General features: G+C 40.6%; 2 protein-coding genes across 2 annotated transcripts in view; both read left to right on the top strand.

Annotated features, from left to right (window-relative positions):
- Positions 1-22: 22 nt before the first annotated feature.
- Positions 23-5,439, top strand: zgc:193593 (uncharacterized protein LOC564090 homolog). Its single transcript, XM_041812957.1, has 2 exons — positions 23-159; positions 2,975-5,439. The coding sequence occupies exons 1-2, from the start codon at positions 109-111 to the stop codon at positions 3,266-3,268; spliced, it is 345 nt and encodes a 114-aa protein (XP_041668891.1). The 5' UTR covers positions 23-108; the 3' UTR covers positions 3,269-5,439.
- A 3,287-nt stretch (positions 5,440-8,726) lies between these two features.
- Positions 8,727-27,273, top strand: part of si:ch211-195o20.7 (cytospin-A) — a 32,371-nt gene continuing 13,824 nt past the window's right edge. The window contains exons 1-4 of the mRNA XM_041812532.1: positions 8,727-9,005; positions 9,576-9,706; positions 17,332-17,949; positions 18,187-18,239. Of these exons, the coding sequence (XP_041668466.1) occupies positions 9,667-9,706; positions 17,332-17,949; positions 18,187-18,239 (711 nt within the window). The 5' untranslated portion in view covers positions 8,727-9,005; positions 9,576-9,666. The remainder of the gene's footprint in view (positions 9,006-9,575; positions 9,707-17,331; positions 17,950-18,186; positions 18,240-27,273) is intronic.

Genomic DNA, 27,273 nt, shown 5'->3' on the forward strand with positions numbered 1-27,273 from the left:
TGTGGGTTTCCCTGTCCTGGGAATCCAGGAAGAGGAGCTCGAGGAAAGGTCACAAGTCATCTGGCCTTTTGCTCATCCTGATATACTAGCATTGTGAAACACTCAAAGATGTTTTTCAAACTCCCAAGACTGACTCCTGGATACATAAGGCTGCTCAAGGTGAGTAAGATCTAAATAAATATGTCAGATGATAAGGTATTAATGTTTTAAGTGAAGTTCTATACACAATACCAGCTGCAGAATATTTTACTCAAACTGTGTTTCATGCAAGTTATCAGAAACATAAAGTGCTGAGTCATTAGAAGTTGCTTGGTCAAGTGCACCCACTTTACTGCTATTTTTTCTGCACCAATAATTTTTTTAAGCCCTTAAAGCTTAAAAAATAATGAAAAAAAGGTTTCTTGGATTTGAAGTCTATATAACAATTCCTGGCATGCTCTGTCTTTAAGGCCAGTAAACAGTAGCAAAGAGTGGCAGATGATATAACGTTGACAGTATAATAGCAGCCATTGGTTTAACAAGGTGTCTTCAAGGTAGTGGTTTTATTGAAAAGTACAGAAGTTAATGGACAAAGACAGAGCTTTCAGCAAGTTAGCAGCCTAATGCTTTTATTATGTGGCCTCTTTCTTTCAGTCAAGTCTGCGAAAGTTTTGACATGATGAAATACAGCACCGTTATTTGTTAGGTATGCTGTACCAAGAGGAGCATTTGCTCCAGACTTCTTTCCCAGTAACAATGGGATGTTTTAGCACACAATCATTTCTTCATTGGTGCTCACCACAGACAATTGAGAAATCAAAGTCTGTGACAGTCCATGCATTGTAAATAGAAATGGGACCCGAGTGATTGAGCCACGGGAATGGCTTCTTAACTGTCTGTGACACAGCTCCATTAGAAATGATGAGGTTTTTTATTATTTACTCCTCTACTTTTTATAATTGTCAAGGGCCCGCCGAGGAAATCGTCCATGTCGCATAGTAGATGAGCATTTTGTTTGTCAGAGGAGTCACACCGCTATTTGGTAAATGAGGGGAGATGGGTTTTTAATCTGTTCAGGGTTGGTGGGAGGAATATGGCGAAGGGGGAAAAAAGGTTGGATAGTATGACATAATGAACTGATGCCTTGGAAAAGAGCTACAAGACCTGAGATTGATCTCCATCCATGCAGATTTTTGGACATGAACCGCAGTTCTGGACTGATGTGAGATCCCTGATCAGAAATGTAACATCACCCTTCACTCATGATATGATATGTATCAGATTTCAGAGTTCATGATGGGATTTCATTTTTATATAGGTTTTCCAATTTTTATGTCAACTTATGAGAAAGGTATTATTTTATTTATTAAGTTATAATATTTCATTTTGAGGTTGCATATTGCAATTAAACAATAAACCTTTTTTCTACATAGAAATTGGCACTGATAGGTACTACAACTACTAATGCAAACAGGAGTGGCCAAAGTAGAGAGCAGACTCCTCTGGATTAAATAAAAAAAGATTACCACAGTATTTATTTCTGATAAGTGATAATAATAACTTTATTTTTAGAGCACTTTCAAAAACAAGGGTTTACAGAGTGCTTCAACATGCAGAAAAACAAAGCAGCTAGAACCCAACAAAGCATAAAGACAGCAAAACAAGATCAAGAAAACCCTAAAGGTAAATGAACCTACATGAAACAAAACCCCAACCTACATATTATATATCATGAGACATCATAAGTACTATAACATGTCAAGACATCACAAGAACCCAAGAGTACCCAGCCAACACAGGACCCCAACACCTGAGACCACAGACGGGAGTTTTAAGAAGTAATTAAAAGAGAAGCAATGAGAAGTGAAAATAGTAAAAACAATGATAAATAGGCAGGAAGATAAATAAAGTATTAAGAAGATGAATAAGAAGATAAAGACAACGTCACATAAAAGCGAGATGATATAAAATGAGTTTTAAGGAGTGATTGAAAAGACGTCACTGGTTCTGCACACCTTACCTCCTCAGGCAGGCCGTTCCAAAGTCGAGGAGCCCTGATGGTAAAATCCCTCTCACCTTCAGCTTTAAGTATCGACTTTGGAATGACTGGGTGGTCCCCAACCCAGGATTTAAGGCTGCAGGCTGGCACATAGGGGATCCATAGGGGATCAATAACTCCCTTTAGTGCTTTAAAAATAATTTGTAAAATCTTGAAATCAGTTCTAAAACTTGCAGTAAGCCAATGTAGGGAAGTCTAAACTGGAGTGATGTGATGTCATCTGTTAAAACCAGTAAGATGCCTAGCTTCTGCATTTAGAGCTGGGTGTAGGTTGGATGTTTGCTGATGGTGAAAGAGCCCCAAAAAAGAAGACTTCATTTCGGGACACTTTCTGGATTGAAAAGTGTCCCAAAATGAAGATTTTCCCAATTCAAATGAAGATTTTCCCAATTCAGAATTTTAAAGTCTTAATTTGGGGGCACTTCTAAGGGAAAAGTGCCCCAAAATGGAAAGACTTTATTTTGGAGCACTTTCTGAATTGGAAAAGAGAGACCCAAGACTGGACTGTGTGAGGTATAGTGGTATAGTGGAGTAGAGGTTAACAATGGTGGCTGCAAAAATTCCCTTTGAAAGATAAGTCAATTGAAATTGTCCAATTATAAGATTTTTAACCCCAATGGTAACATTTTTCAGTGTTTGTTCACTCAAAATTTCATAGTTCCTGTTGTATGTGTGTCCTTTTGAGCCATTGCAACTGTTTATGTTGATGGTTGGTTTCTGCTTGTTCTTCTGATACCTGTGTTTGGTGAGGTTCCATGTACATTTGGAACTTTTACAGATGTAAAAAGGCCTGTGGCTATATTCTTGGTTATTTATTTCCATCTTTATGCTTGTTAATGTGCCCTTAACTCAATTTGTTGTGATGCAGTATACTTGCCTTTCAAGCTCTTACAAGAAAAAAACCTCTGATGACTTTCCACTCTCTTCTCTCTGCAGACCCAGGCATTCCACAATGTAGCCACAACCCCCCCGGCAGAGAGGTCCGTGCCCGGCATGGCCATGCTGCTTGGGGCCCTGGGGATCGGGATGTGTGGCTACAGCTCTAGGCAGTTGGCCCTCCACCACCGTCCTTCTGCCCGTGTGCTGCAGTTGGTCGGCACACACACTGATGCAAGCATGCTGGGCACAGCCACCCACAGGAACCCCTTCCAGGATGTCCCTCGTAGGGCTGGTGCCTACCAGGAGATCCCGCCTCCCTCCTTCGTGGGGCAGAAGGTTGCAGTGAAATAAACAGCGTTAGCATGGATGTCCAACATCAGAGGTTGAGTTTGAGTAACTGCACTTGCACGGGTCCGAGATTGTAGCTATGCTGGCCCACCTCATAAGTGTGGCCCATGTGCTCTCTTGTGTAGTGCAAGTGTGGATATTTGATCGTGAACCTTTGTGTTGGCTTCTCATAGAAATAAGCAGCTCTGTTAATATTCAAAGTATGTCAAACCTGCGAGTTTAAAGAAATAAGTTGATGTCAACTAAGTTATATAAATGACTGGATGAGTACGTCATAATGCTGGAATTTCCCAAAGAATGAAGCAGATGGAATTAAGGAGCTAACATGTTTCATTGGAGATGTTGTGTGTCTTTTTGAGACATGGCTTTAAAAAGGAGTTGATGCTTGGCAGTGCCCTTCTGTACACAGATGGTTGGCAACTCTCTTTCTCTCTCTCTCTCTGTCTACCCCTTCTCTCCACTGCTCCCTTCCCAAGGCAGACAGCCACGTTTAAAAGCTTTGCCCATGACTTCAATCTATTTCTCTCTGAGGAGAAACAGGTGTGATTTATCAACAAGCCATGGCATTTTCTGGCACGTTCTGCCACTGGCTGTCAGTCATGTGTTTAGTTAGATTGGAGGACACAGGTTGTGCTTGAGAATGCCGCTCTGTTGTTCAGCAGAGCTGTATTCTCTAAAGGTTTGGTCAAACGGTTGCCATTCTTTTTACAGAGAAAGGCACTCGCTCTCGAGACCTGAGTCATGTAAACACTTTTCACATACTCCTCACCAGATTACCAACCCAAATTTACCCTACTGAGGCACAGCGGGAGTGGAGTCAGCAAAGGTAAAAAGTCAATTCCTTGCGTTAAGCCTGTGTCCTCTGTGGAGATTAAACCCAGGTGGGAAATCACTCTTGGCAAACAGACTCAAACACTGTAATCTGGTATTAGAGACAACGACCTGGGAGTCGTACTCTGACTGTCTCTGTGCATCTTAACTTTGCACCATTCCCCCTGCGGTGTCCACCATTCGTCCTAGAGTCAATGCATGGATGTAAAGATGATGGGCTTGGTGTTTTCCAACACCAAAATGTGCAGGGATAAAAAGGGGGACTTGGGATGTGGCGAGATACTGAGTGTGGTTGAGAATGCGTGCTGTGCCTTAAGGATAGCACAACTCATCTTTTTTCAATTGGAGTACTTCAATATTCATTCACACGAGTAAGAGCGAGTGTTATCCCCAGACTGGGATCTGAACAAGGAGGAAGCAGCCTGAAAAGTTGTGACAGAAAAGCATGGTGAGAAAGTTGTTTCATCACTTAGAGGTCAGCCAGACCTTGTAATCCATTTTTTTCATTGCTGAAGAGCTGTCTCCATCCGTCTGCCAAATTGGCTCAACAGCTACTTGTAGTAGAGTTTTTAGAGCCCCTAATAGTGGCTCTCCAGAATGCCCCGACAGTAGGTCACCAACAAAATGATCGTAATCCACTCAGCAGAGGCAGCTAATGGCTGTGACTGGCATGAGACGCACAACAATTGGTCACCGTTCGCTGGACAGGCAGCCCAGCACCCATAAATAATCTCATGATGGAGTTGTGATGGGCTCAGAAACAAAGAGATACTCTGAGTCATGGGGAGGAAAAACAGGCTAAATTTGAGGTTTGTTCTCGATCATATCCAAAATCCAAATCTGAAAGTTTCCATCAAACTGGCACAGTTCCATGTCTTTTAATCAAACTCAAGCACTGCATCTCCATGACTGTGAAATCAGCGTGGGTGGGAGTGGGGGGATTGTGTAGCACACCTGGTTGGCTCTGATAGATTCTCTCTCTACTGCAGTAGTGCACAGTGAGCACACAGCACTGTGAAAACAGATTGATCTCAATCAGAGAGAGAAAGAGAGCTGGTCTCTTCACTGCAGCAAACTCCTCATTTCATTCAGGGATGAGGGAGAACTTCAGGACAGCATACTGAACGGAAATATCTGGAAACATGTTAGCTGTTGCAACAGAAGACAAGGGGGGTGTTTGAAAGCTCAGTATTCATCTGTAAGTTTGTTGTGTCTGTCACATGTTAGATCTGTGTAAGTGTCTGGAGTTCAGCTTTGTCCATTTAACAAGAAATTTGTGTTGTTAGCTGTTTAATTGAAATTAAATGAATACATGTTGGAAGAGATTAATCAAATAAAAGCATTCGGCAAACATGATGCTCTTCTTTTGTACTTTGTCACATAGCTTTGTGTGAAGACACAAGGTTTTATGCCAAGAAATAAATGTTTCATTTAGAGTGTAAACATGTTGATTCACCAAACTTTTAGGCATGTTTGGACCAAAAACTGAGGCTGAAGTAAGGTGTAAATGTGGGGGGTAAGCCAGCTTTAGGGCATCATCAGGTGGAAGGGGGGATTTATACAGCCCTGGCTGTGCCATGGATGTCATTGCATTTTACCAGGGGCATGGGAAAATAATCTGTTTGAAAAATAGCAAAGTCCACACCTTTAGAGTGGAGTCAAGAGTAGATGTGGCATTTATCATGTTCTATGGTAGGTTGCAGGGTTGCCATAATCCCCTGGATGTGCTGTAGATGTCTCAAGGTTCTGAAGACCACCGGGGGGGACAAGGCCCAGACAACAGATGCCATGCTTGACTTTGCTTGAAATGTAACAAGCCTGATTTTGGCTGCTGGGTTTTAAGATATTAGCTGCTGAAATGATAACTTTTTAAGCTACAGATAAAGATAACTTTTGAGCTAATAGCTGCTCTTATGATAGATTTTTAATCTAATAGCTATTGATACTCATAATTTTTTTAAGCTAACAGCTGTTGATACTGATAACCTAATAGCTGATACTGATACCTTTTTTAAGCTAATAGCTGCTGAAATGATAACTTTCTTAGCTAATAGCTGCTGAAGTGATAACTTTTGAAGCATTAACTGCTGATACAGATTACTTTTTAAGCAAACAGCAGCTGTTGTGATAGCTTTTTTAAAAATAACTGCAGATACAGATAACTTTAAACAAACAGCAGCTGTTTTAATAACTTTTTAAGCCAAAAGCAGCTGATATGAGGTCCAGAATTATTTCAGATATCTGAAAATGAGATGTTTATATAGATTTGTCAGGTGAATGAGGCCTAAAGTAAGTGTCCGGAGGTATTTCTGACTAGAAATAAGATGGACTGACGTCCGAGTTTTTGCAAGCGTAGCTATTTGTTGTTTTAGCAAGTGCTTCTCCTTATAATCTCATTAATGAAGTCAAGGATAGCAGATCGGTGCTGGTCTCGACCAGTCTTGATGGAAAATCCTGAGTCTGGCCAGTCCAAGACAGAGGCAAGACCAAGACATTCAAAATGTGGTCTTGAGGCCGGTCTCAAGACCAAGACCGTTCTTGAGTCTTATAACACTACCTTCTGATATGACTTTTAAAGTAATAACTGCTGATACAGATAACTTAATAAGCTAAAAGCTGCTGATACAGATAACTTAATAAGCTAAAAGCTCCTGATACGGATAACTTAATAAGCTAATAGCTGCTGATATGATAACTTTTTAAGCTAATAGCTGCTGATACAGATAACTTTTTAAGGTAATAGCTGCTGATATGATAACTTTTCAATCTAATAGCTGCTCATACAGATAACTCTTTCAGCTAATAGCTGCTTATACTGACAACTTTTTAAGCTAATAGCTGCTAATACTGACAACTTTTTAAGCTAATAGCTGCTGATACAGATAACTTTTTAAGCTAATAGCTGCTAATACTGACAACTTTTTAAGCTAATAGCTGCTGATACAGATAACTTTTTAAGCTAATAGCTGCTGATACTGACAACTTTTTAAGCTAATAGCTGCTGATACAGATGTCTTGCCAATAATATTGGGCATCCCTAACATCTATACAAAGCATGCTAAGCATAAAGCAAAAATAGTTTACATTTCATCTTTTGACACAGGCTGTCTTTTACATTTTCTTTTTCAGTTTTACATTAACACTCAAATCATTTTACATGATAAGTTTGCCAGCATCCTTTTATTTGAAAGAGGCACACCATGATTAAAAAACTTTTTGTTCATTTTAATTACGTAAATAACACTCCTATAGCTACTGAAAGTGACTGACCGTTATCTAAAACTTAGACCACCTGATATTAAGTACGAGTTATTTGTAACAGGGTGACTAAACCATTTGTGTCAAGAAACTAACTTGAAATTAGACCTTCAGGAAACAAAGAACACACTCCATGGTTTAGACCAAATGGGAGAAAGAGAACTGAAGAGAGCTGGGTAAGAACAGAAGCAGCGCCAATAATCTTTGCTCAGATTAAGGTTTAAGTGATGCTTGTGCAGAATCACACACTTCTAAAAGAACACAGAGAAGCTCTCACCATCTGATGGTGAGAAAATGAGTTAGCACTGAGTGCTTTGGAGCCCCAAGGTACTTTTATAAGCTCACCACAGGGCCAGTCATTCACTGTCACACCTGGCACTCGTTGAGATGACTCCTTTACCACCCTCACTGACTGAAGTCTCCCTCACAATTCAGGCTCAGAAGTTAGAAAAAAGCTAAAAAAAAAAAAAAAAAAAAAAAATCCAATCCAGACACATTTGTTTTCAAAGTAGATTGTTTACAAAATGAAATACAGTGAAAGGGTTCCTTATTTGAATCTCAGTCAGGGCCCCTTTGTGAGGAGTTTTCATGCACTCCCCATGCATGTCAGGTACTCCGGCTTCCTCCCACTGACCAAAGACATGCCATAATTCTAAGTGTGGATTTGCCTGGTCATTTGGCTCAATATGTCGGCGTCCAGTCCAGATTGTATGGGACAGGTTCCAGCCCCCCTATGACCCTGAAGGGATAAATAGGCGAATGGATGATTAAAACAGGATTGAATTGAGTCTGAATTTGATCAAGACTACTAAAATGACCATTGTTCTTTCCCACTATGAGAGGATTACTCCACATCTGGAGAAAATAACTTAACCTAATTGTTATCACAGGAAAACCAGAATTTTGACACCAAGATGATGAGATAAATAAATCCCATTATTTTTATTGTTTCATATTGCAGTAAATTGAGAAACAGTCTGATGAATGTACTTGGCATTTCATTTATGTAAAAACTGCACAGTGAGATACATGTATCATGTTAAATTCACGTAACAGAGACACAGAAGGATTTATTTGACAAGAGGTCAAAGGTTTGATGCTTAGTTTACAGCACAGACGACTGTTGGCATGTAGATGCTGCACGAATACTGTATATAATTCTCCTAAACTGTAAATGCAAAGGCCAGCATTTGACAAAGAAGAACTAAATCTTTGTATTTGGGTTCTAAAAACGTAAAATGTTTTGTTTGACATTTTCAGCCTGGGTATTTCTGGCACTGAGTGACCTCCTCACGTCCCAGTGGTAACAGGTTCCCCCTAAGGTAGCGGAACTACGCCCTCTGGTGGACACATCAAACACATTTGTCTTCAACGCTGTTGGATACTCAGAGTTTTCTCGCTCATTAGTCCGGATTTGAAGTAGATTTTGCAAGCTTCTGAGAAGTGCCCAGCTCCATAATGTTTACTCGGGTTAAAAGTCGGTCTAAGGAACGTCAGCCCCGGACGTCCATGAGTCGCTCCCTCTCCTGTGTGAGCTCACAGCGGGGCAGTGCGCTCTGCTGAGCAGCGCTGGAAGAAGCAAAGCGTGGAGGAGAAGAGTTCAACAAACCGAGAACAAAAGGACCTGGGGTTTATTAGTCAACTTTTAAGGGTATGTGATCACTTTTTACTTGATATTGGACATATAGGAGAGGGTTTTAATGTAGTGGGCGAAAAGTTACATCACTTTTCTAGGTATGCTTCAAACTGATGCACGCTTTCTTCTGGCTATTGTGCAATTCTTTCGTTTTCGCGCTTAAGTGTATTCCGTTACATTAAAACGATATGGGGAATTTAGTTTGCCTACTAGACTTACTGTGTAGTTTCAATATCGCGCTGTTTCTCTTTATTTCTCGTCTGAAGTGTGCTGTTAATTGGTACAGTTTGACATGGATGAGAAAAAACAGCTTTGTTTGTCACATGTGTTCTCACTGTAGTGTAGACTACTATTCTGTGGTTTATCTCATTCCTGTGATTAAAGCGAACAGTGTACACGATGATTTACTTAAGCATTCAAACGGCATCCCAAGCTTCCTGTAACCACCCTCAGACTATCGCCAAGGTCCTGATCGGAGCTAGTCACTGCGTTATTTCACAGTCGGATAACACAACGTAAGTTTATGACTTCATCTATCATTTTAAGCGGCTGTGTATCTTTGTGTATGGGTGTGGGTTTGTGTAGGTCACCTCCACTGTGCCACTCTGCTCTGGTCTAACTGAAAGAGCACCTGCAGGGCCCCATCATTGGCCCAAATCCTGTTACTGTCTGCAGTATGGGCAACTTTACCAGCAAGGACGGCCATGGACCTACAGGTAGGTCAGATACTCACAAACACTAGGGGCAAAATATCGATTATATCGTCCTTACTATTGTGATAAACACAGGGATGGTTAGTGCCTAATATTATTCATGTAAAGTCACTTGGAGTTAGTCTAAGCAAAGGCTCATAGGCTAGTTAGTGTCTGGTTAACAGCATTATTATCATCCCTAATCAATTTAGTTAGTGATAGCTATGTCCCATCCCTTTTTCAGTACAATATAAAGTGAAAGTGTGTCAATGTAAGTGTGAGTAGGTGTACGGTATGTTTGAATGTGAAAATCAAGTTGTGCTGCTGTTTTGTGCTCATAAACTGCCTGTTAAAGAACAATATGTTGAGTTTCTGCACTGAAATATTTATATATTTTTAAAGTGATTATTCCTATGTTATATATATTTTTCAACTGAAGTCTTACAGCATCTCAAATATTTCCCTAAAGTTGTCAAAGACAGAGAAATTCTTAATTTTTACAATTGTCACAGGATGTGTCTTGCCATGGTAGCTGCCATAGATAGCGAGTTTGGTCAAGAGTACCTGGATGCAGCCGAGGACCTCCACTTCACACCAGAAGTCTGAAAATCCCCGCCATTTCTCGTCTTCTAATACCAGAAGTCACTTGAACTGAACAGCTTTGTTTTCTGCTTTATTAAAATAGGCAAGTCAGCCACATAAAGAAATGCAAGTAGATGAAAAATATGCAAGTTTTTGGGTTAACAAGCACAGCGATAACATTACATTTATTTTAATAAATGGATTTATGATCCAAATTCATGTATCTCTGAGCACAGACGTATGCAACAGGAGATTGGCTGGCTGATTCATACGTCGATGTTCCCAGAGGCATGTCCACTACCTCATCCAATACAGTAGACAAGGGTTGTGCACATTTTTGGAATAAAAAAGCTCAGATGATGAGATTACATGAATTTGAATGAATAATTTATAATAATTGATCCATATTAAAATAATAATTGATGGTGAAACATAAAAGCAGAATCCACTTTCTTGTATTGTATTGTATTCTCAATTAAATGAAAAGATGCAGTCCATGATTTAAAATAAAAGAATTTTAAATATAATACAGCTCATATATGTATAGATTTTTTATTTTAAATTTATACATTTATATTCAAATATGTTAATCTAATCCTTTGAGCTTTTTTTTCTGAAAACATGCACAATACTTATCTACTGTGTTTAATGACATAGCGGACTTGCCACTGGCAACATGGCGGCGATATCGGTGTCTGGCCAGCCAGTCAATCTCCTGTTGCATATTATGTATGTTCTCAAAGATGCGTGAATTTGGATCATAAATCGATTCATTAAAATTAATGTAATGTTATCACTGTGCTTCTTAGTCTGAAAAATGAAGTATTTTTTGTCAACTTGTATTCCCTTACATGGCAGACCAGCCTCTGTTAATATGGCGGCGATGCACGACAAAAAAAAAGAAGAAGACGTTTGTCCGACTATGAAGTGGAGGTCCTCGGCTGCATCCAGGTCCCTCTCAGTTTGGTTGCTCAAACTCACCTCTGTAGCATGGAGCCCCCCACATCCTAGCATTTCCAGCAAGAATGGTCAAGACCTGCCCTCTTTGTATAGTTTCTTGAGATAACCTGTGTTCTCAATACTACTGCTTATTTTGAATTGAGGACTCTGTTCACTAAAAAACAGCCCCTATAAGGCGAAAAAACACCCATTTTGTTTTCATTCAGAAATTTCTCATAATGGAGAAATGCATTTAAAACGGCACCCGGTTTGCACTGGAACCGGTTCCAAAATGTGCATGTGTGCTGAAAGCGACACTAGCATGCATGCACATCCTGGGACCATATCCTGCAGGGATGTTTGGAATGGGCGTTTATATGGTAATATGGTATACTGGCTATTTAAAAAACAGCCACAGTATTGCTGTAAATACCATCATTAATATGGTGCTGAGTAATGAGCACACTTTTATAATAAATGCATTGAGAGCGTGTGCCCATTTCCACCTGCAGCATCACTGCCTGTGTGTGAAGATGCTTAAGTGATTAAAGAGTTCCTGCTTCAGTTTGAAGTATCGTTTTAGTATCGATTATGGTGATACTAAACCTGGTATGGTATCGAAGTTAAAATTTTGGTATCATGACAACACTACTAGACACTAAATAGAGAGGCTACTAACTATGTAGGCAAAGTAGTCCTACAAGAGACTTTGGTAGCTCATTCTATTCACCAGGTGCGGACGAGGAGGTATTATCGCCGAGGATGATCCGCATTCGTTGTGGGTAGCAGACATATGGTGTATTGTGTTTTTCACTGTCAGAGGAGGCTGGTGCTCAAGTTGTGCAAAGATGTATGACTGACAGGCACGTCTTTCTGACCTGCTTTCCTTGCTCACACTGCCACCTAGTGGAGATGCATGTAAAAATGTAATCCTCCATCCTGAATGTGCTCTATCAGTCACATCAGAGCCCCATACGACCTGCAAGGAGGTACCGAATGGAGAATTCTAATACCAGACCGTTTGAGAAAAAAAAGTACAGAAATTTTGGTATTCCCTGTCTAGTCTTTCGTGGCAAGTCTTGGCAAGTCTTACAGTTGTTGCTCACTGATTATTAACCTGGCATCTTGTCATGTATAGATGAAGATTGGTGTTGCTGTAGTATTTTACCTTTACCTTTAGATGCCTTGCTTATTACATGGCTTATGTACAGCTCTAGGTATGTGATGAAACCTGAAACAATCCAGTATCTTTGCTTTCTATTGTGCTGACAGTTGATAGACTTTCTTTTAGTGATGGGAATCGATAACCGGTTCCAGCTGAGAACAATTCCATTTGATTCAATCCATGGACATCATTTACATTTAATATTAACGATTCCCTTATGGATGCCTTACTTCCCCTTTAGGAAGCCGTTTTCCGCCATAATTTCACCAGCATTCAAGCCTGCTTCGCTTTTCAACTAGGCTTCTGTATGCACCCCCCTCCTGAAGAGGATTTAAAGACACTTGTTAGGTTAATTTTTCCAGTACTACTGGATTTTGGCATGGAATTGCAGGAGTTGTGCACAAAATATTAAGTTCCCACAAGTTTTGCTCTCACAATGCAGGAAAATCCTGCGTAATTTATAAACCTAGAATGATTTTTAGTGCTCTTTTATGTCACTAAAGCAAACGTGATGAATAATGAAGGAAACAATATCAGGCCACAGCAGAATGAGCGACAGAAGTCTTGAACATTAACTCATATACATCATATTGCATTGTATCACATACACTATATTGCCAAAAGTGTTCCTCCACCATCCAAATAATTGAAATCAGGTGTTCCAATCACTTCCATGGCCACAGGTGTATAAAATCAAGCACCTAGACATGCAGACTGATTCTACAAACATTTGTGAAAGAATGGGTCACTCTCAGGAGTTCAGTGAATTCCAGCGTGTTACTGTGATAGGATGCCACCTGGGCAACAAGTCCAGTCATGAAATTTCCTCACTCCTAAATATTCCACAGTCAACTGTCAGTGGTATTATAACACAGTGGAAGCGATTGGGAATGACAGCAACTCAGCCACGAAGTGGTAGGCCACGTAAAATGACAGAGTGGGGTCAGCGGTTGCTGAGGCCCATAGTGTGCAGAGGTCGCCAACTTTCTGCGGAGTCAATAGCTACAGACCTCCAATCTTCATGTGGCCTTCAGATTAGCTCAAGAACAGTGCATAGAGAGCTTCATGGAATAGGTTTCCATGGCCGAGCAGCTGCATCCAAGCCATACATCACCAAGTGCAATGAAAAACATCGGATGCAGTGGTGTAAAGCACGCCGCCACTGGACTCTAGAGCGGTGGAGACGCATTTTCCGGAGTGAAGAATTGTGCTTCTCCATCTGGCAATCTGATGGAAGAGTCTGGGTTTGGCAGTTGCCAGGAGGACGGTACTTGTCTGACTGCATTGTGCCAAATGTAAAGTTTGGTGGAGGGGGGATTATGGTGTGGGTTGTTTTTCAGGAGCTGGGCTTGGCCCCTTAGTTCCAGTGAAAGGAACTCTGAATGCTTCAGCATACCAAGAGATTTTTGACAATTCCATGCTCCCAACTTTGTGGGAACAGTTTGGGGATGCTCCCTTCCTGTTCCAACATGAATTTGCACCAGTGCACAAAGCAAGGTCCATAAAGACATGGATGAGAGAGTTTGGTGTGGATGAACTTGACTGGCCTGCACAGAGTCCTGACCTCAGCTTGATAGAACACCTCTGGGATGAATTAGAGTGGAGACTAAGAGCCAGGCCTTCTTGTCCAACATCAGTGTGTGACCTCACAAATGCGCTTCTGGAAGAATGGTCACAGATTCCCATAAACACACTCCTAAACCTTGTGGAAAGCTTTCCCAGAAGAGTTGAAGCTGCAAAGGGTGGACCGACGTCATATTAAACCCTATGGATTAAGAATGGGATGTCACTTAAGTTCATCAGCGAGTCAAGGCAGGTGAACTAATACTTTTGGCAATATAGTGTATCTTATCAGTTATAATATGTATGGAAAGGTATGGCATGGTATGATACTGTATCAAATAGTATCATATCGTTTGTATCATATGCCATGTATCCTGTAACGTACTATTGCATGTTTTGTATCACTTATGTGTATGTATGAATCATGTCATATCATGAATTACCGTGCAGTTTCTTCCAAACAACCACGCACCCTCATGAGGCTGCAGTGAAAAAAGTGCCTTTGCTTGTCAGATCACTTCCCTTGAGTCCTGCTTTCTTCTTTGCTCTCTGAAATAGATTTCAAGTATTTGGCAGTACAAACACACACCTGGCAAATACTGAGTATGTGCGGGTGTGTTTGAGTGAGGGTTGGCCTCATGATTTGAGTATTTTTTTAGCACCTTAAGGCTTTGATACATGTAGTTCTAGGAAAGTTGCAGAGGGGAAAAAGAAGAAAACTAGAGCAAGAGTATGATGTCTTTATGAAAGAAAGAGGTGAATCAGGGGTAACCAGGAAATTGAAGGCAACTAAAGAAAAACAACATGAAAGTCTGAGCATGTGTGTCTGTCTGTGTGTGGCAGCAGGAATCTTGGCAGCCCTCCTGCGTGTTGCTCAGAGAGTGGTCATTCTCCTCTCGTCCCCCTGTGATTCGTTCTGGCCTCGCCGGGCCAGCTGTGATGAATCGGCAGAATTCCCCGGCTCAGCACAAGGGCAGCGGATTAATCATAGGAAGCCTAATGCTATCTGACACACACACAGACCTCAGTGAACACACTCTCTCTCATTCAGTCAGTCTGCCAGCCGTACACACGGTTGGACGAGCAAATTAGGGTCTGGAATGAAGAAATAAAAAGCAGGGCTGGCATGAGAAAGTTATTAGACAATCCTGTCATTCTTTCTCAGTGATTCCGCCTAAGATCAGGTGGTGTGTAACTTTGGGAATGTTCAACTGCTGCTCTTACATCATTTTGGAAAAAAAGAAACACTTTTACTAGAGGTGTCTTTTGTCCAAACAAGGAGAAGAAGGAGATCTGACGCTAGCAAAGGTGAGGAGAGTAAAAGTAACGTGTTACAGCGTCAAATTTGGACATTTTTTTGCAGCCATCTGCTACAATTTGGCCTATGTATGGGAACTATTATATGTGCGTTTCTTTATTTGAAGAATGAGTGTCACAACAATATTGTGCTTGAGAGGTCCAAGAGGAATGTTTCTATTAACGCATTCATCTTCAGGGGCCAGGCCCGGATGTTTCCTGACTAATGAGGGCCTTGCTGCTCCGGTCACCTTACTGAATGGTGCTTTCAGTGTCAACATGCCAAACCAGTGACCACTGAGATGCTTTCTCACTGAGTTCAGTCAACACCTCAGCTGCTCAGGCTGTGCTTTCGATCTGTTTTGTTCTAGCCCCCGCAATCAATTCTAGCTTAAATATATCTTATTCCGCCTTCACCAAATATTTATTCTATATTTTACTTAAACGTCTGACCATGTCTGTGCAGCATGATCTATGTTAAGAGTCTCACCCTAGCATGGTAGTGGAAGTTCCCTTGTGCTACCTTTAAGCCCATTCTCAGGCTTAATTCCAGTCGCCAGCATAAAGTGTGAGACATAAACCCCTCAAGCATGTTAGTGTGCAAGTCTACTTATAAGCTCAATAACACCATCTATGAGCAACCATCTGCTATTTACAGCCAATGTATCAGCCACAAATATCCGCAGAATGTATGATAAATGTGTCTGTGCATTTCTAGGCAGAATTAGTGGATCTACCTCAGCTGATGTGTTTTCATCCTTACTAATTAGTTTAAGGTTTCTTCAAAGGACTGATGAAATTTGGCTTTTGAAAGGAATGTGCCTTTTTGGGATTATTTCAAACTCTTTGTCCAGATCGTCTCAGAGAACCACCCTGCAAACCTCTTGTGTAATTGGGAGAATTACCCTTATTTGGAAGTATAAGCTCTATAAAGCAGGGTCACATTTTTATTCAGTGTTCTACAGAGCTCCCAAATGGTGTGCCGCAGCCAATGGTGTCCCTTGAGGCAAGTCCTGGTGTGCTGGAAGACTTTGTACACCCATTGCGACAAATATATAATAACTAATAACACTGTAAAATACACTGAAGAAGCTATTTTATATGCATAAATATGGTGTGCATGGAGATGTTGGCTTGATCTTAGCTGTACAGTACTGTGCAAGTATTTTAGACATGTTTTGGCTGAATATGGAGGCTGAAGTAAGACGTAGATGTGGCAAGTTAGCTGTTGAGGGGGCTATTGGGTGGGAAGGGGGATTGACACAACCCTAGTAGTGCCATGGATGTCTTTGCATATGACCAGGGGCATGGGAAAATAATCTGTTTGAAAAATAGCAGTCCACAGTCCACACCTTAAAGGTGCAGTAAGGGGTGGAAATGGTGAGTAAGCGCGACTAAGGGTATTGTCCAGGCAGGTAGTAGGGTTTCCATGAGCCCAAGGGCTCAGAAACCGCAGACGGCCTCTGGGCTATCACCAGGGGTTAAAAGGCCTGGATGAAAGAGATGCTGCCGAGCTTGACCTTGGCTGCATGTGTCTCAACATGTGTCGAGCTTGACTGTGGCCAACCCGCCAGCACCTCCAGCCTCAGGCAGAGGCACATCAGACCCTGTGATGAATTCTTAGCACCCTACATGCCTAAAACTTACAGACATGACTGTACCTTGGGGAAAAATGTAAAAAAATGAACCCCACTAAATTATTTAATTTCTACATTTGAACTAGAATACATCCGTCATTTATTGATAAAACATCTTGTTTTCTGTCTATTCAAAAAAATGACAATAGGAGTAGCAGCGCAATTTCAGAACCAATTCCATTCAACTCTGGCTCAGTTTTTTTCATTAAAACTTTTTCAGTGTTTATGGGTATTGGTTTTAGTTTATTGGTATTGGTATATTCCTATCTGATACATATACAATAGCAGTGACAAAAACTCTCAATGGTTTGACCCCCTTAATATATCAAGTATAGGATGTGGCACTTCAAAATAAGGGCCCAAAATAATATAACAAAGAGAATATGTATGTCTTATCACATGTCTTAGGGGATTAACACTATTAGCTTTTCTTATTTTGTCTGGATTCCCATGTTTCCTTTCTTTAGGGGCCCATGGGGACAGTTTCCACACTCCTCCTGCTTCTCCACAGAGTGATGAGCCTGCTTTAATACCCGGTGTCCCCCAGCTCCATCACCCTACCTCACCCCAACCTCCCCCTGCTGCCCCAACATCCTCCCCACCTCCACCTCCAGTGCCAGGCCTCACACCCAGCGTAAAGAAAACACAATCCAGCACCAACCCAACAACGACCAATCCTCATCCTGAGAGGAGGCCTCGTCCACCCCTTAATCCACATAGCACCAGCATCGACTCTGGAGTTACCCCTCTGCACAGCAACCCTGGAACTAATGTTTTTAAAAGACAGGCTTCTGTGGGGAGGAATGGAGGTCCTCCTACCTCCACACCTCGGACTACAGTCTCACAGGGTAGGACTGTGGCTGTCAGTCCCACAAAGACCCCCTCCTCCCTGTGCAGTGCCACACCTGTGGTGGGAAGCTCTTCTGTGAGGAACTGGAGAGAAAGGGACAGTGGCTCAGGTCAGACGATACTCCCGGCACAAGAAGCTGCAAACAACCAGGGGGAAGAACTGAAGAGGCTGCTGGAGGAGTGTAGGACAACATTAGGCATCACTGCTAGTCAGGAGGGAGCCACAAACATAACAGGTAAAAGTTACTTTAATGTAATACTAAGATTAAGTGTTATTTTACTTTTTTTTAACCTTATAGCCTGCAAACATGTAATATCTAGGCCTGCTGCATCGTTACTGTTGTCTTAAAACTTTTTATTATGATAGAAACATAATGTTTACCTGGCTTTGACAAGGTACAATCTTTCTTTTTGACATTTTCAGTCTTATAATGCATTTGATGTTTTGTGACATTTCTGTATCCTTCCCCCAGAGATACTGAAGAATCTGCTGACAGAAGTAAAGAGTCTGAAGACTACTTTGCAGGTGACTTATTTGTTTTGGAAAATATTTTATCACAGGTATTGTTTTTTCCCCTGTTTAAGTCTAATTTTTAGCTTTGGGGACATTGATAAGTGATGATTTGTTCACCCTTTTCTAAAGAATACAGGTTTTCAAACTTCCTATGAAACAAATGAAAATTGTTAAAATAGCAATTGTTTTCTGTTGTATGGTTGTATAAGGGGTTTTTTCCTACTTCAAAACCAAATTTCCAAGAGCAATAGTTTAAAGCTTGATTTAAACTGCCTATTTAAAGGCTGCCTTTGTAAGTCTACTTAGCCAGCTTAACACTTATGGGTCTTTAGCATTACACAACAAAGAAGCATGACTTGATATGTAGCTTTGTACTTCTTCTAGTAAAAGTAAATACTGTATGAAATGCACTTTCAAGGCCTATTTTTCCATCTAAAATTGACTGTACCCTATATTCAAGTATAAAATGCTGAGACAGGAAGTGATCACTGCAAGTATGGGCAGGTGTTGTACACAGTGCCTATTAAAAGCACATCCCCATGGATGTTTTATCCTCTTATTGATTTTATAAATCAATCATGGTCATTATAATTAGCCTTTTTTTGGACAACAGAAATATCCTCTGAGTGGGTAGCATCTGAGTGCAGTATATGTGTCTCAAGTGGTCGTATTGTAAAGACACTTGCGCCTGGAAGGTCAGTACTGAAATTCCCCTGGAGTTCAGTTAGATCCACCATAAAGAGATGGAAGGAATATAGCACAGTCTGCATAGATTAGGCCGTTCTTACAAACTGAGTGACCGTGCAAGAAAGAGACTAGAGAGAGAGGCCACTGAGGTTCTTCACTAGTCAAAGCTTTTTGGGAGAGTGGCAAAGAGAAAGCCACTGTTAAGGAAAAATCAGGTCAAATAGGGACTAGAGTTTGCCAAAAGTCATGTGGGAGAAAAAGGGCTGATCCTCAGAGAGCTTGAGCAGTTTTGTTAAGAAGAAGAGAGTAAAATTGCAGTGTCCAGGTGTCCTGATTGAGACCTATCCTGACATACTCAGTGCTGTGGTTGCAGCCAAAGTTGCATCTACAAAATAATAACTTGGAGGGGGGGTGGGGGTCATGCAGTCACTATTTTACATTACAAATTTTTATTTAATTGAAATTACTTTGTAGATATCTGTTCTGTTTTCAATTTGACACAAAGTTTTTGTCATGTTTTTGTGTAAACAGACAAATTGTATGGATCATGATTGATTTATAAAATCCATTAAAGGGTAAAAATACAAGGGGGTGAATACTTTTAATAGGCACTGTGCCACTTTAATTACATTAAGACTTACCAAGTATAAAAAACTTGTGCCACATACCTTACATATGGGCCAATGGTAATGTCACATGGAGCATTTTTGCCACAATAAAGAGATTAACTTTATTTTGCAAAGAAACATTCATAATCATTATTCAAGTTGATAGACAGTTCAAATGAATCTTAAAAGTACAGGAAAAGCGATTTCAAACTGGTTTCACCAAACTATTTCAAGAAATCAACATTGGGAAAAAATTAGCCTGCTGTAATTACAGTCATGAACGAAAGTATTGGCACCCCTGGAACTTTTCTGGAAAATACACCATTTCTCCCAGAAATAGTTGCAATTACAAATGTTTTTGGGATACATGTGTTTATTGCCTTTATCTGCATTGGAACAACACAAAAAATCAGAAAAAAAAGACAAAATTGATATAATTTTACACAAAACTCAAAAAATGGGCCTGACAAAATTATTGGCACCCCTTTAAAACTGTGGGTAAATCATTTTATTTCAAGCATGTGATGCTCATTTAAACTCACCTGTGGCAGTAACAGGTGCTCGCAATCTAGAAATCACACCTGAAGCCAGTTAGAATGTATACAAGTTGACTCAACCTTTGTGTTGTGTGCCTGTGTGTGTCACACCAAGCATGGAGAAGAGAAAGAAGAGCCCAGAATTGTCTGAGGACTTAGGAAGCAAAATTGTGGAAAAATATGAACAATCTCAAGGTTTCAAGACCATCTCCAGAGATCCAGAGATTCCTATGTCCTCTGTGCGTAACATAATCAAGAAGTTTTTAACCTAGGAACTGTGGCTAATCTCCCTGGACGTGGATGGAAGAAGAAAAATGGATAAAAGAATGCAACGCAGGATAGTTAGAATGGTGGATAAACATCCTCAGTCAACTTCCACACAAATACAGGCTGTCCTGCAGACTCAGGGTGCAAAAGTGTCAGCTCGGACCATACGTCATAATCTGTATGAGATGAAGCACTATGGCAGGAGACCGAGGAGAACCCCACTGCTGACAAAGCGACATAAAAAAGCCAGACTGGAGTTTGCAAAAAATGTACCTGAGTAAGCCTCAATCCTTCTGGGAGAACATTTTGTGGACAGATGAGACTTAGGTAGAGCTTTTTGGAAAGGCACGTCATTAGAATGGAATGAGGCCTACAAAGAAAAGAACACAGTACCTACAGTCAAACATGGTTGAGGTTCAAAGATGTTTTGGGGTTATTTTGTTGCCTCTGGCACTGGGTGCCTTGACTGTGTGCAAGGAATCATGAAATCTGGAGACTATCAAAAAATTTTGGGCCGCAATGTAGGGCCTAGTGTCAGAAAGCTGGGTCTGCGTCAGAGGTCATGGGTGTTCCAGCAGGACAATGACCCCAAACATACCTCAAAAAGCACCAAGAAATGGTTGGAGACAAAGCACTGGAGAGTTCTAAAGTAGCCAGCAATGAGTCCAGATCTAAATCCCATTGAACACCTATGAAGAGATCTTAAAACTGCTGTTGCAAGAAGCACCCTTCAAATCTGAGAGACCTGGAGCAGTTTGCAAAAGAAGAGTGGTCCAAAATTCCAGTTGAGAGGTGTAAGAAGCTTGTTAATGGTTATAGGAAGTGATTGGTTTCAGTTATTTTTTCCAAGGTTGTGCAACCAAATATTAAGTTGAAAGTGCCAATAATTTTGTCCAGCCCATTTTTTGAGTTTTGAGTAAAATTATGTCAATTTTGTCTTTTTTCTTCTGATTTTTTGTGTTGCTCCAATGCAGATAAAGGCAATAAACACATGTATCCCAAAAACATTTGTAATTGCAACAATTTCTGCGAGAAATGGTGTATTTTCTGGAAAAATTCCAGGGGTGCCAATACTTTCGTCCATGATTGTAAGTGACTAGTCATCTGTTTTGCTGACAGCTGGTGCTTGCAGAAAACCCTGTGGATGGGTTATAGCTGTTAGCAAGGAGGCTCAAGGCCTGCACCTCTTGTGTCACTGTATTGATCAAAGTTGGGTTGAAACAGTATTAACAATATGCCTATCACTATTTTTGGACTTTGCATATAACCTGCAACTGGTGGTCGCTGAATGGTTACTATAGGGTTATAACTGAAGTAAATCTGTTGTGAAAATCTCAAAGAGGAATATGATTCAGTCTTCAAATAAATTTATAATTAAACCTTTTTTCTAACAAATTAAAGACTTCAGTGGATAAGGATGGCAATGAACAAGGATGCTATAATCTCTAAAATGTCAGGATTCTCCTTGTGACCTTTCATCCATACGATAACACCAAAACACACCCTGCCACCCGACCCTCCAACTCCCATCCCCAGCCATATCTATAGGCATTGGAGTGGGCCCCACTGGGATCTGCAGCTTTACTAATTAAGGTCTTCCTGTGCTCTACTTCTTCTGAGAGGCCAGACAAAGGAAAATCATGGAGATCATCATCTGTAGAAGTTTGTTGTAGCTCACACTTGAAGAGTTGGTTAGAGTCAAAAAGAGTAGATGATCTATCTTACATGTTTCAGGACTCATGTTGCCGTGGTGACCAAAGTTGAGCTTCAAACGTGTTTCTTTCTAATTTTTCGACAGTGGTAAAGGACTCTTGTCTACTTCAGTTTGATGAATTTTTAGGTTGTGTTGAAATACACAAATAGGGGTAAAAATTCTCAAAGCTGTCCTGAGTGTTGCTGCTTGGGCGTTTCATGCTCTTATGAGGATGGTGATATGCTGTGGTAATTTCCTGTCAGTCGTGCGTTCCAATTCCTGACCCTCCCTTATGAGGATTGAAGCCAGAGGCTCCCAGTTTCCTTCAGATCTGCCACAGATAACAACAGCTGGGCTATAACACAGAACGCTTTAGAAAATCCCAACTCTTTTTCTTTTTCATTGTGACATAACCTCTTTTACACTTTTATTTAGGCATTTATTGGGGTGGAATTCCTTCCATTTGATTATATTGCAAACTGTTGGTGGCACTTGTGTCTCTCGAGGTCACCTTTGTCTTCACTTGATATTCTGTCCCTGCACCCTCCTGTCTTTGCTTCCTCTTTTCTCCACTTTCCCAAATCCTTGCAAGTAACTTGGAAATATAATCCATGTAGAGGGCAGCTAAACCTCACAGAGATGGTGGTATAACACTAAGATGTAGCCGTGTGTTAGGGGCCTGGGCAATCCAGCGCTGTGTTTACACGGACCCTCAGTAGAGCAATTTAAGCTAGCAAAGCTCGACTTTATGAACCTCTCAGTCTGCTCTGCTGTCCTGAGAGGTCTTTTTTTTTGGAGAGCCAGAGCAGGGGAGTGCGTAGGAGGGGGTTTACATTCGGCTGTTCAGGAGACAAAACTTGTTTTGTTTTGTGCTGGGTGACGAGGTGGGCTGGAGGGATGGGGTTTTGGGGGGGGGGGGGGGGGGGTTGCAGCTCCTAGTGTCTGACTGGCCATGTGTTTTTGTGTTTATGCTGCACGTGAGACAAAAATCTCACTAACACCTTTACATTGAAAATTTTGCAATTAGTTTTAGCTTCACAGCGAGGCCTTTATCTGTGTGCTTCCATGTCTTTTCTTCCTTCCCTCATTCTTTCTCCATTACAAAAGCTGTCTGCTCCTTCCTTAGTGCAATCTAAAACAATAACCCTCCATCTCCTTCGGAAAGGTTTTCTTTACCTCCCCTTTTTACTTTAAATTAGGGATGCCAGATATTGGATTTTTGCCGGTATCCGGTATGCCGATATTTTAAAACTCATTTTGGCCGATACTGATATTTAACTATATCTTTCCAATGTAAAAAACACCAATTCCATCCTGTACTACTATGTTTTTTTAAACATTGGTAGTCTATTTTTTTAGAAACAGATGAAACATTTGAATTTTATTAGAAATGAAGGTAGTATTGTTTTTTTTCAAATACAGCCATACAGTGATGAAAAACTTACAGTAATGTCTTTGGGTTACATGTGCATTACATGCTACTTGTATTTTTAACAGTACAGCCAAAGTCATCTGCATCTTTGAGGGCAATAAAAAGCAGCAAAATAACCTGCTAACACTGAGCTCCACAGTGCAAAAAAGAAATAGCTTATGAATTTAGATTGATTCTCCTTATTACGCAGCCAGTTTGCAGGATGGCTCCCTTAGATACTCCTGACAAGGTGCTTTAAATAACAACAACAACAACAACAAAAAGACAGATACTTAAATGCAAAAAAATCTAGCTATAGTTCAGAGCTTAAATATGCTTTTAAATTTTCTGAGACTCAAGATGAACAACAGAAATAAAACTTCAACTGAAGTAGTTCTCCTGATTCTGCGCACTGTCACCTAGCAAGACATGCACGTTCTTTTTCTTTATTTCCATATCCGAAACATGTTATCAAAAGCAGCTGCAATTGCGGCTGCTGAGTCAGCACTCCTGTGAGTGCAGGACGGGCTTTTTAAGAGTAAAATCCTCATATCTACGGAGGCAGTGAGGCTCAATATACTAACAGGATGGACACTTGATGTTCATATATCTGGGGTCAGGCTAATATATTTAGCTTTAATGAGTACTTCTCTACGTGACTGGAAACAAAGTTTTGCAGTTCAGGTAAGGCTATAAATGGCAGCTAGGTATAACGTAGCGGGGCTTTAAACACATCATTAGCCCGCGGAAGCCTGTATATCCCACAATGCTGAAAGGCTGATTATCAAGAGCTATAAATTGAGTGATTTTCCTGTTCAGCTCCTTACCTTTGGGTAGTGGTTGTTGACAAGTTTTCCCTGGCACAAAGTTTTGTCATTCTTTATCTTAAGAAAGTCATCAGGGTGATTGTTTTTTAGATGTAAAATTAAACTGGTGGTGTTAAAGGTGTGTCCTCCTCGCGTCACATGTACTTTACAAGCGATGCAAACAGCTACTTTGCTGTCTTGTTTCCACACTTCAAACTTATCCCACACAGCCGACATGTTGGGTTTGTTATTGGCACATGTCCGGCGTCATCGCGTGCGCTTAATTATGACATCACACTATCAGCCACACGGATTGGCGTAAATTTTATTATCGGCCGATACCAATATACTGCTGATAATATCGGCAGCCCTACTTAAAATGAGTATAAAATTAATTTTGAAGTTTAAAGTTTTACAGTGTATTCTAAGGGTGTGAATCTTTCAAGACCGCTCAATTTGAATCTCGATTCACAGGCTTTGATTTGATTCACTGATGATTTATTGAAATATAGGATGATATGGCCAAATTAGATTTCAATCAATCCGATCCAAAAATGATAAAACAGGGAAAAAAAAGTTTCTTTGAATTTCTTATTTCTAAAAAGAAAAAATACCGCATCTCCTTTGCAAACAAATACTCTGACATTATGTTTATTAACTGAAGTTTTCAACACACAAACCTGCCAGGTTGTCCCACTTCGTAAGCTGGCAAGACATAAATGAAAACTGAATTTGTGAAATCCCACTGACAGTTGAACAAAATATTTTTTTCCGCAGCAGACAGAAGTTAAAGCCGACTTATCAATTAAAAGAGATCTGGAAAACACTGACAGAGCTCTGTTTGTCAGAGCAGGGAATAAAAAGCTAAAAAAGGATAATGAAAACAGTAAAACAACAACAGTGTTTTATTTGATTCATCATCTCCACTTGTTCTGTATCAGGCAGCTTTTATTCATTTTGTTCTTAAATTACATCCAGCTTGTTGCTCTAAACTGTATCATGCCAAAAAATCAATCGATCTTAATAAGGAGGTATGCTTATATGCCCCAAGAATAAAATGGGCTGTGGATACCATCATAACCAAAGACTTTGATAAGTTGAGACTTTGTCAAAATCCTGATTCAGGCTTGCCCCTGCCAATTAGTCCCATCCCTATGTTTTGCAGGTTCCTGCCAAGGGGCAGGGTGTCCTGATTCTTGTTGTACTGGAAAGGTAAGGGAGGTGTTAGGGCTACATGGCCCTTTAAACAGAGATTTTCCTGAGGCACACTCAAAACTGAGTCCATCCATCCATTTTCTTCCGCTTATTCCGCTTTGGCCAAAGTGAAGTGATTTCCTTCACTTTGGCCAAAGACACCCTCCCTACCCAAAGGGAGCAATCCACCATTTTCCAGCAGAGAACCATGTCCTCAGACTTGGAGGTGATGACTCTCATTCCAACTGCTGGAGGTCCACGGCTGAAGAATCCAACAGTACTACATCATCTGCAAAAAGCAGAGATGGAATTTGTTCTCAAAAGTGAGTGTTATGGGAAATTTCCCAGGAGCTCTTGCTTATCATCTGCAAGATTTGAAAACTACGACAACAATCATTAATGTTTCGATGCATTGTGATCCTTTTGATTTATAGGAAGCATTTAAGAAAACTGCTAGATGTAAAAATGTTTAGTATAGGGTCTGTTCACATAATGCTGTCGATGACTTAGTAGGAATTGAAGGGTCAACAAAACTTAACTTAGACATAGGACTGGGTCTAAGAATAGTGTTATTTTTTGGATCTGTTAGTACTGAATGCTTGTGTAAGCATCTCAGCAAAACTTAAACACAAAAAAGAGAGATTTTTGTCAATCCGTGCACTTACTTATTTTTTTGACAGCGTACAGACAGGCAGACATTTGGACAGCATACCCTCTGTCGACAATATTACGTTCATATGACTTGATTCTGAGGAGATGAAAGACACTCCAGGTGTGTAACACACCTAAAGCTACCTAACAAGTACCTACTGCTAGTGTAATTATTGTGGAAAGGTCAAGGTGAGTCTCCTACATAGAGGACACTGAGCCAGAGAATCAGCAGTTCTAACAAGTAGCAGAGCCTAATCAATTCATTATATAGGGCATTGCCTTGTTAATGTTACACTTTCACCAGTTCAGGGCTCCATGGACTGATGAACTCTGATCATTAAAGTAACTGGCTGTCTGGCTGTCAAAAAGTCCAGGTAAAGTTGGTTTTAAAATTGTGACATTATATATCCACAGATGCAGCTTCCCCAAAAAATCCAGGATAGTATCAGTTTAATGCACATGGTAACATTTACATCTATCACATCCCCCTTTTAACCCTCTTGTTTCCTTGCCTCCTGCTCTGCTTCTTCACTTCAGTCCATCTTGTCATGACCTCAACTTGCCTGAGCTTTTTATCTTTCACCCTGACCTTCTTTTTGACCTCTTTTTCCATGTTATTCAAGTAGCCATCATTCTTCCAGACACATTGTGTCCGCTAAGCCCTCATCCCTCTTCTTCCATATGCTCCCTCCCTCACAATAGTAACCTCTTTCCAATGCACAGCAGTTCATCTGAATTCTGAAAAATAGGCATGATTACCCAATGTGCAGTGAAGTCCTGAGAATTTCCATCTGTCTGTGCTTACTGTGCACCACTGGTCTGCAATTGTCTTAACCAACAAAAATGAAAACACTCCATTCATGGTGAAGGAAGTGGGTGTTTTGAGGGGGTGGTGGTCAAATTTGTGTTCACTTCTGGAGATTTAGTCAGTGTGAAAGCTGCTTTGGAATCAGTTCCAGGTGAGTGCTGCTAGAGACTTCCAGGAATGATCTCCAGGTTTGGTCTTTTCTTTCTTAACGCTAGGATGCTTCAGATGACCAAACCCATAAAAACCTTTGTTCCTTTTAGTAGTGATTTGTTTTGGAGGTTTGGAATATGGGCCTTGTGCGCATACTGTGTCCAGTTTGCAGTATAAAAATAGATAGAACTAGCTTTGTTTTTGATGTCTGGCAACATTTAGGTATGAATTTGAA

This window comes from Cheilinus undulatus, linkage group 18 (genome assembly GCF_018320785.1).
Source record: "Cheilinus undulatus linkage group 18, ASM1832078v1, whole genome shotgun sequence".
Taxonomy (NCBI): Eukaryota; Metazoa; Chordata; class Actinopteri; order Labriformes; family Labridae; genus Cheilinus; species Cheilinus undulatus.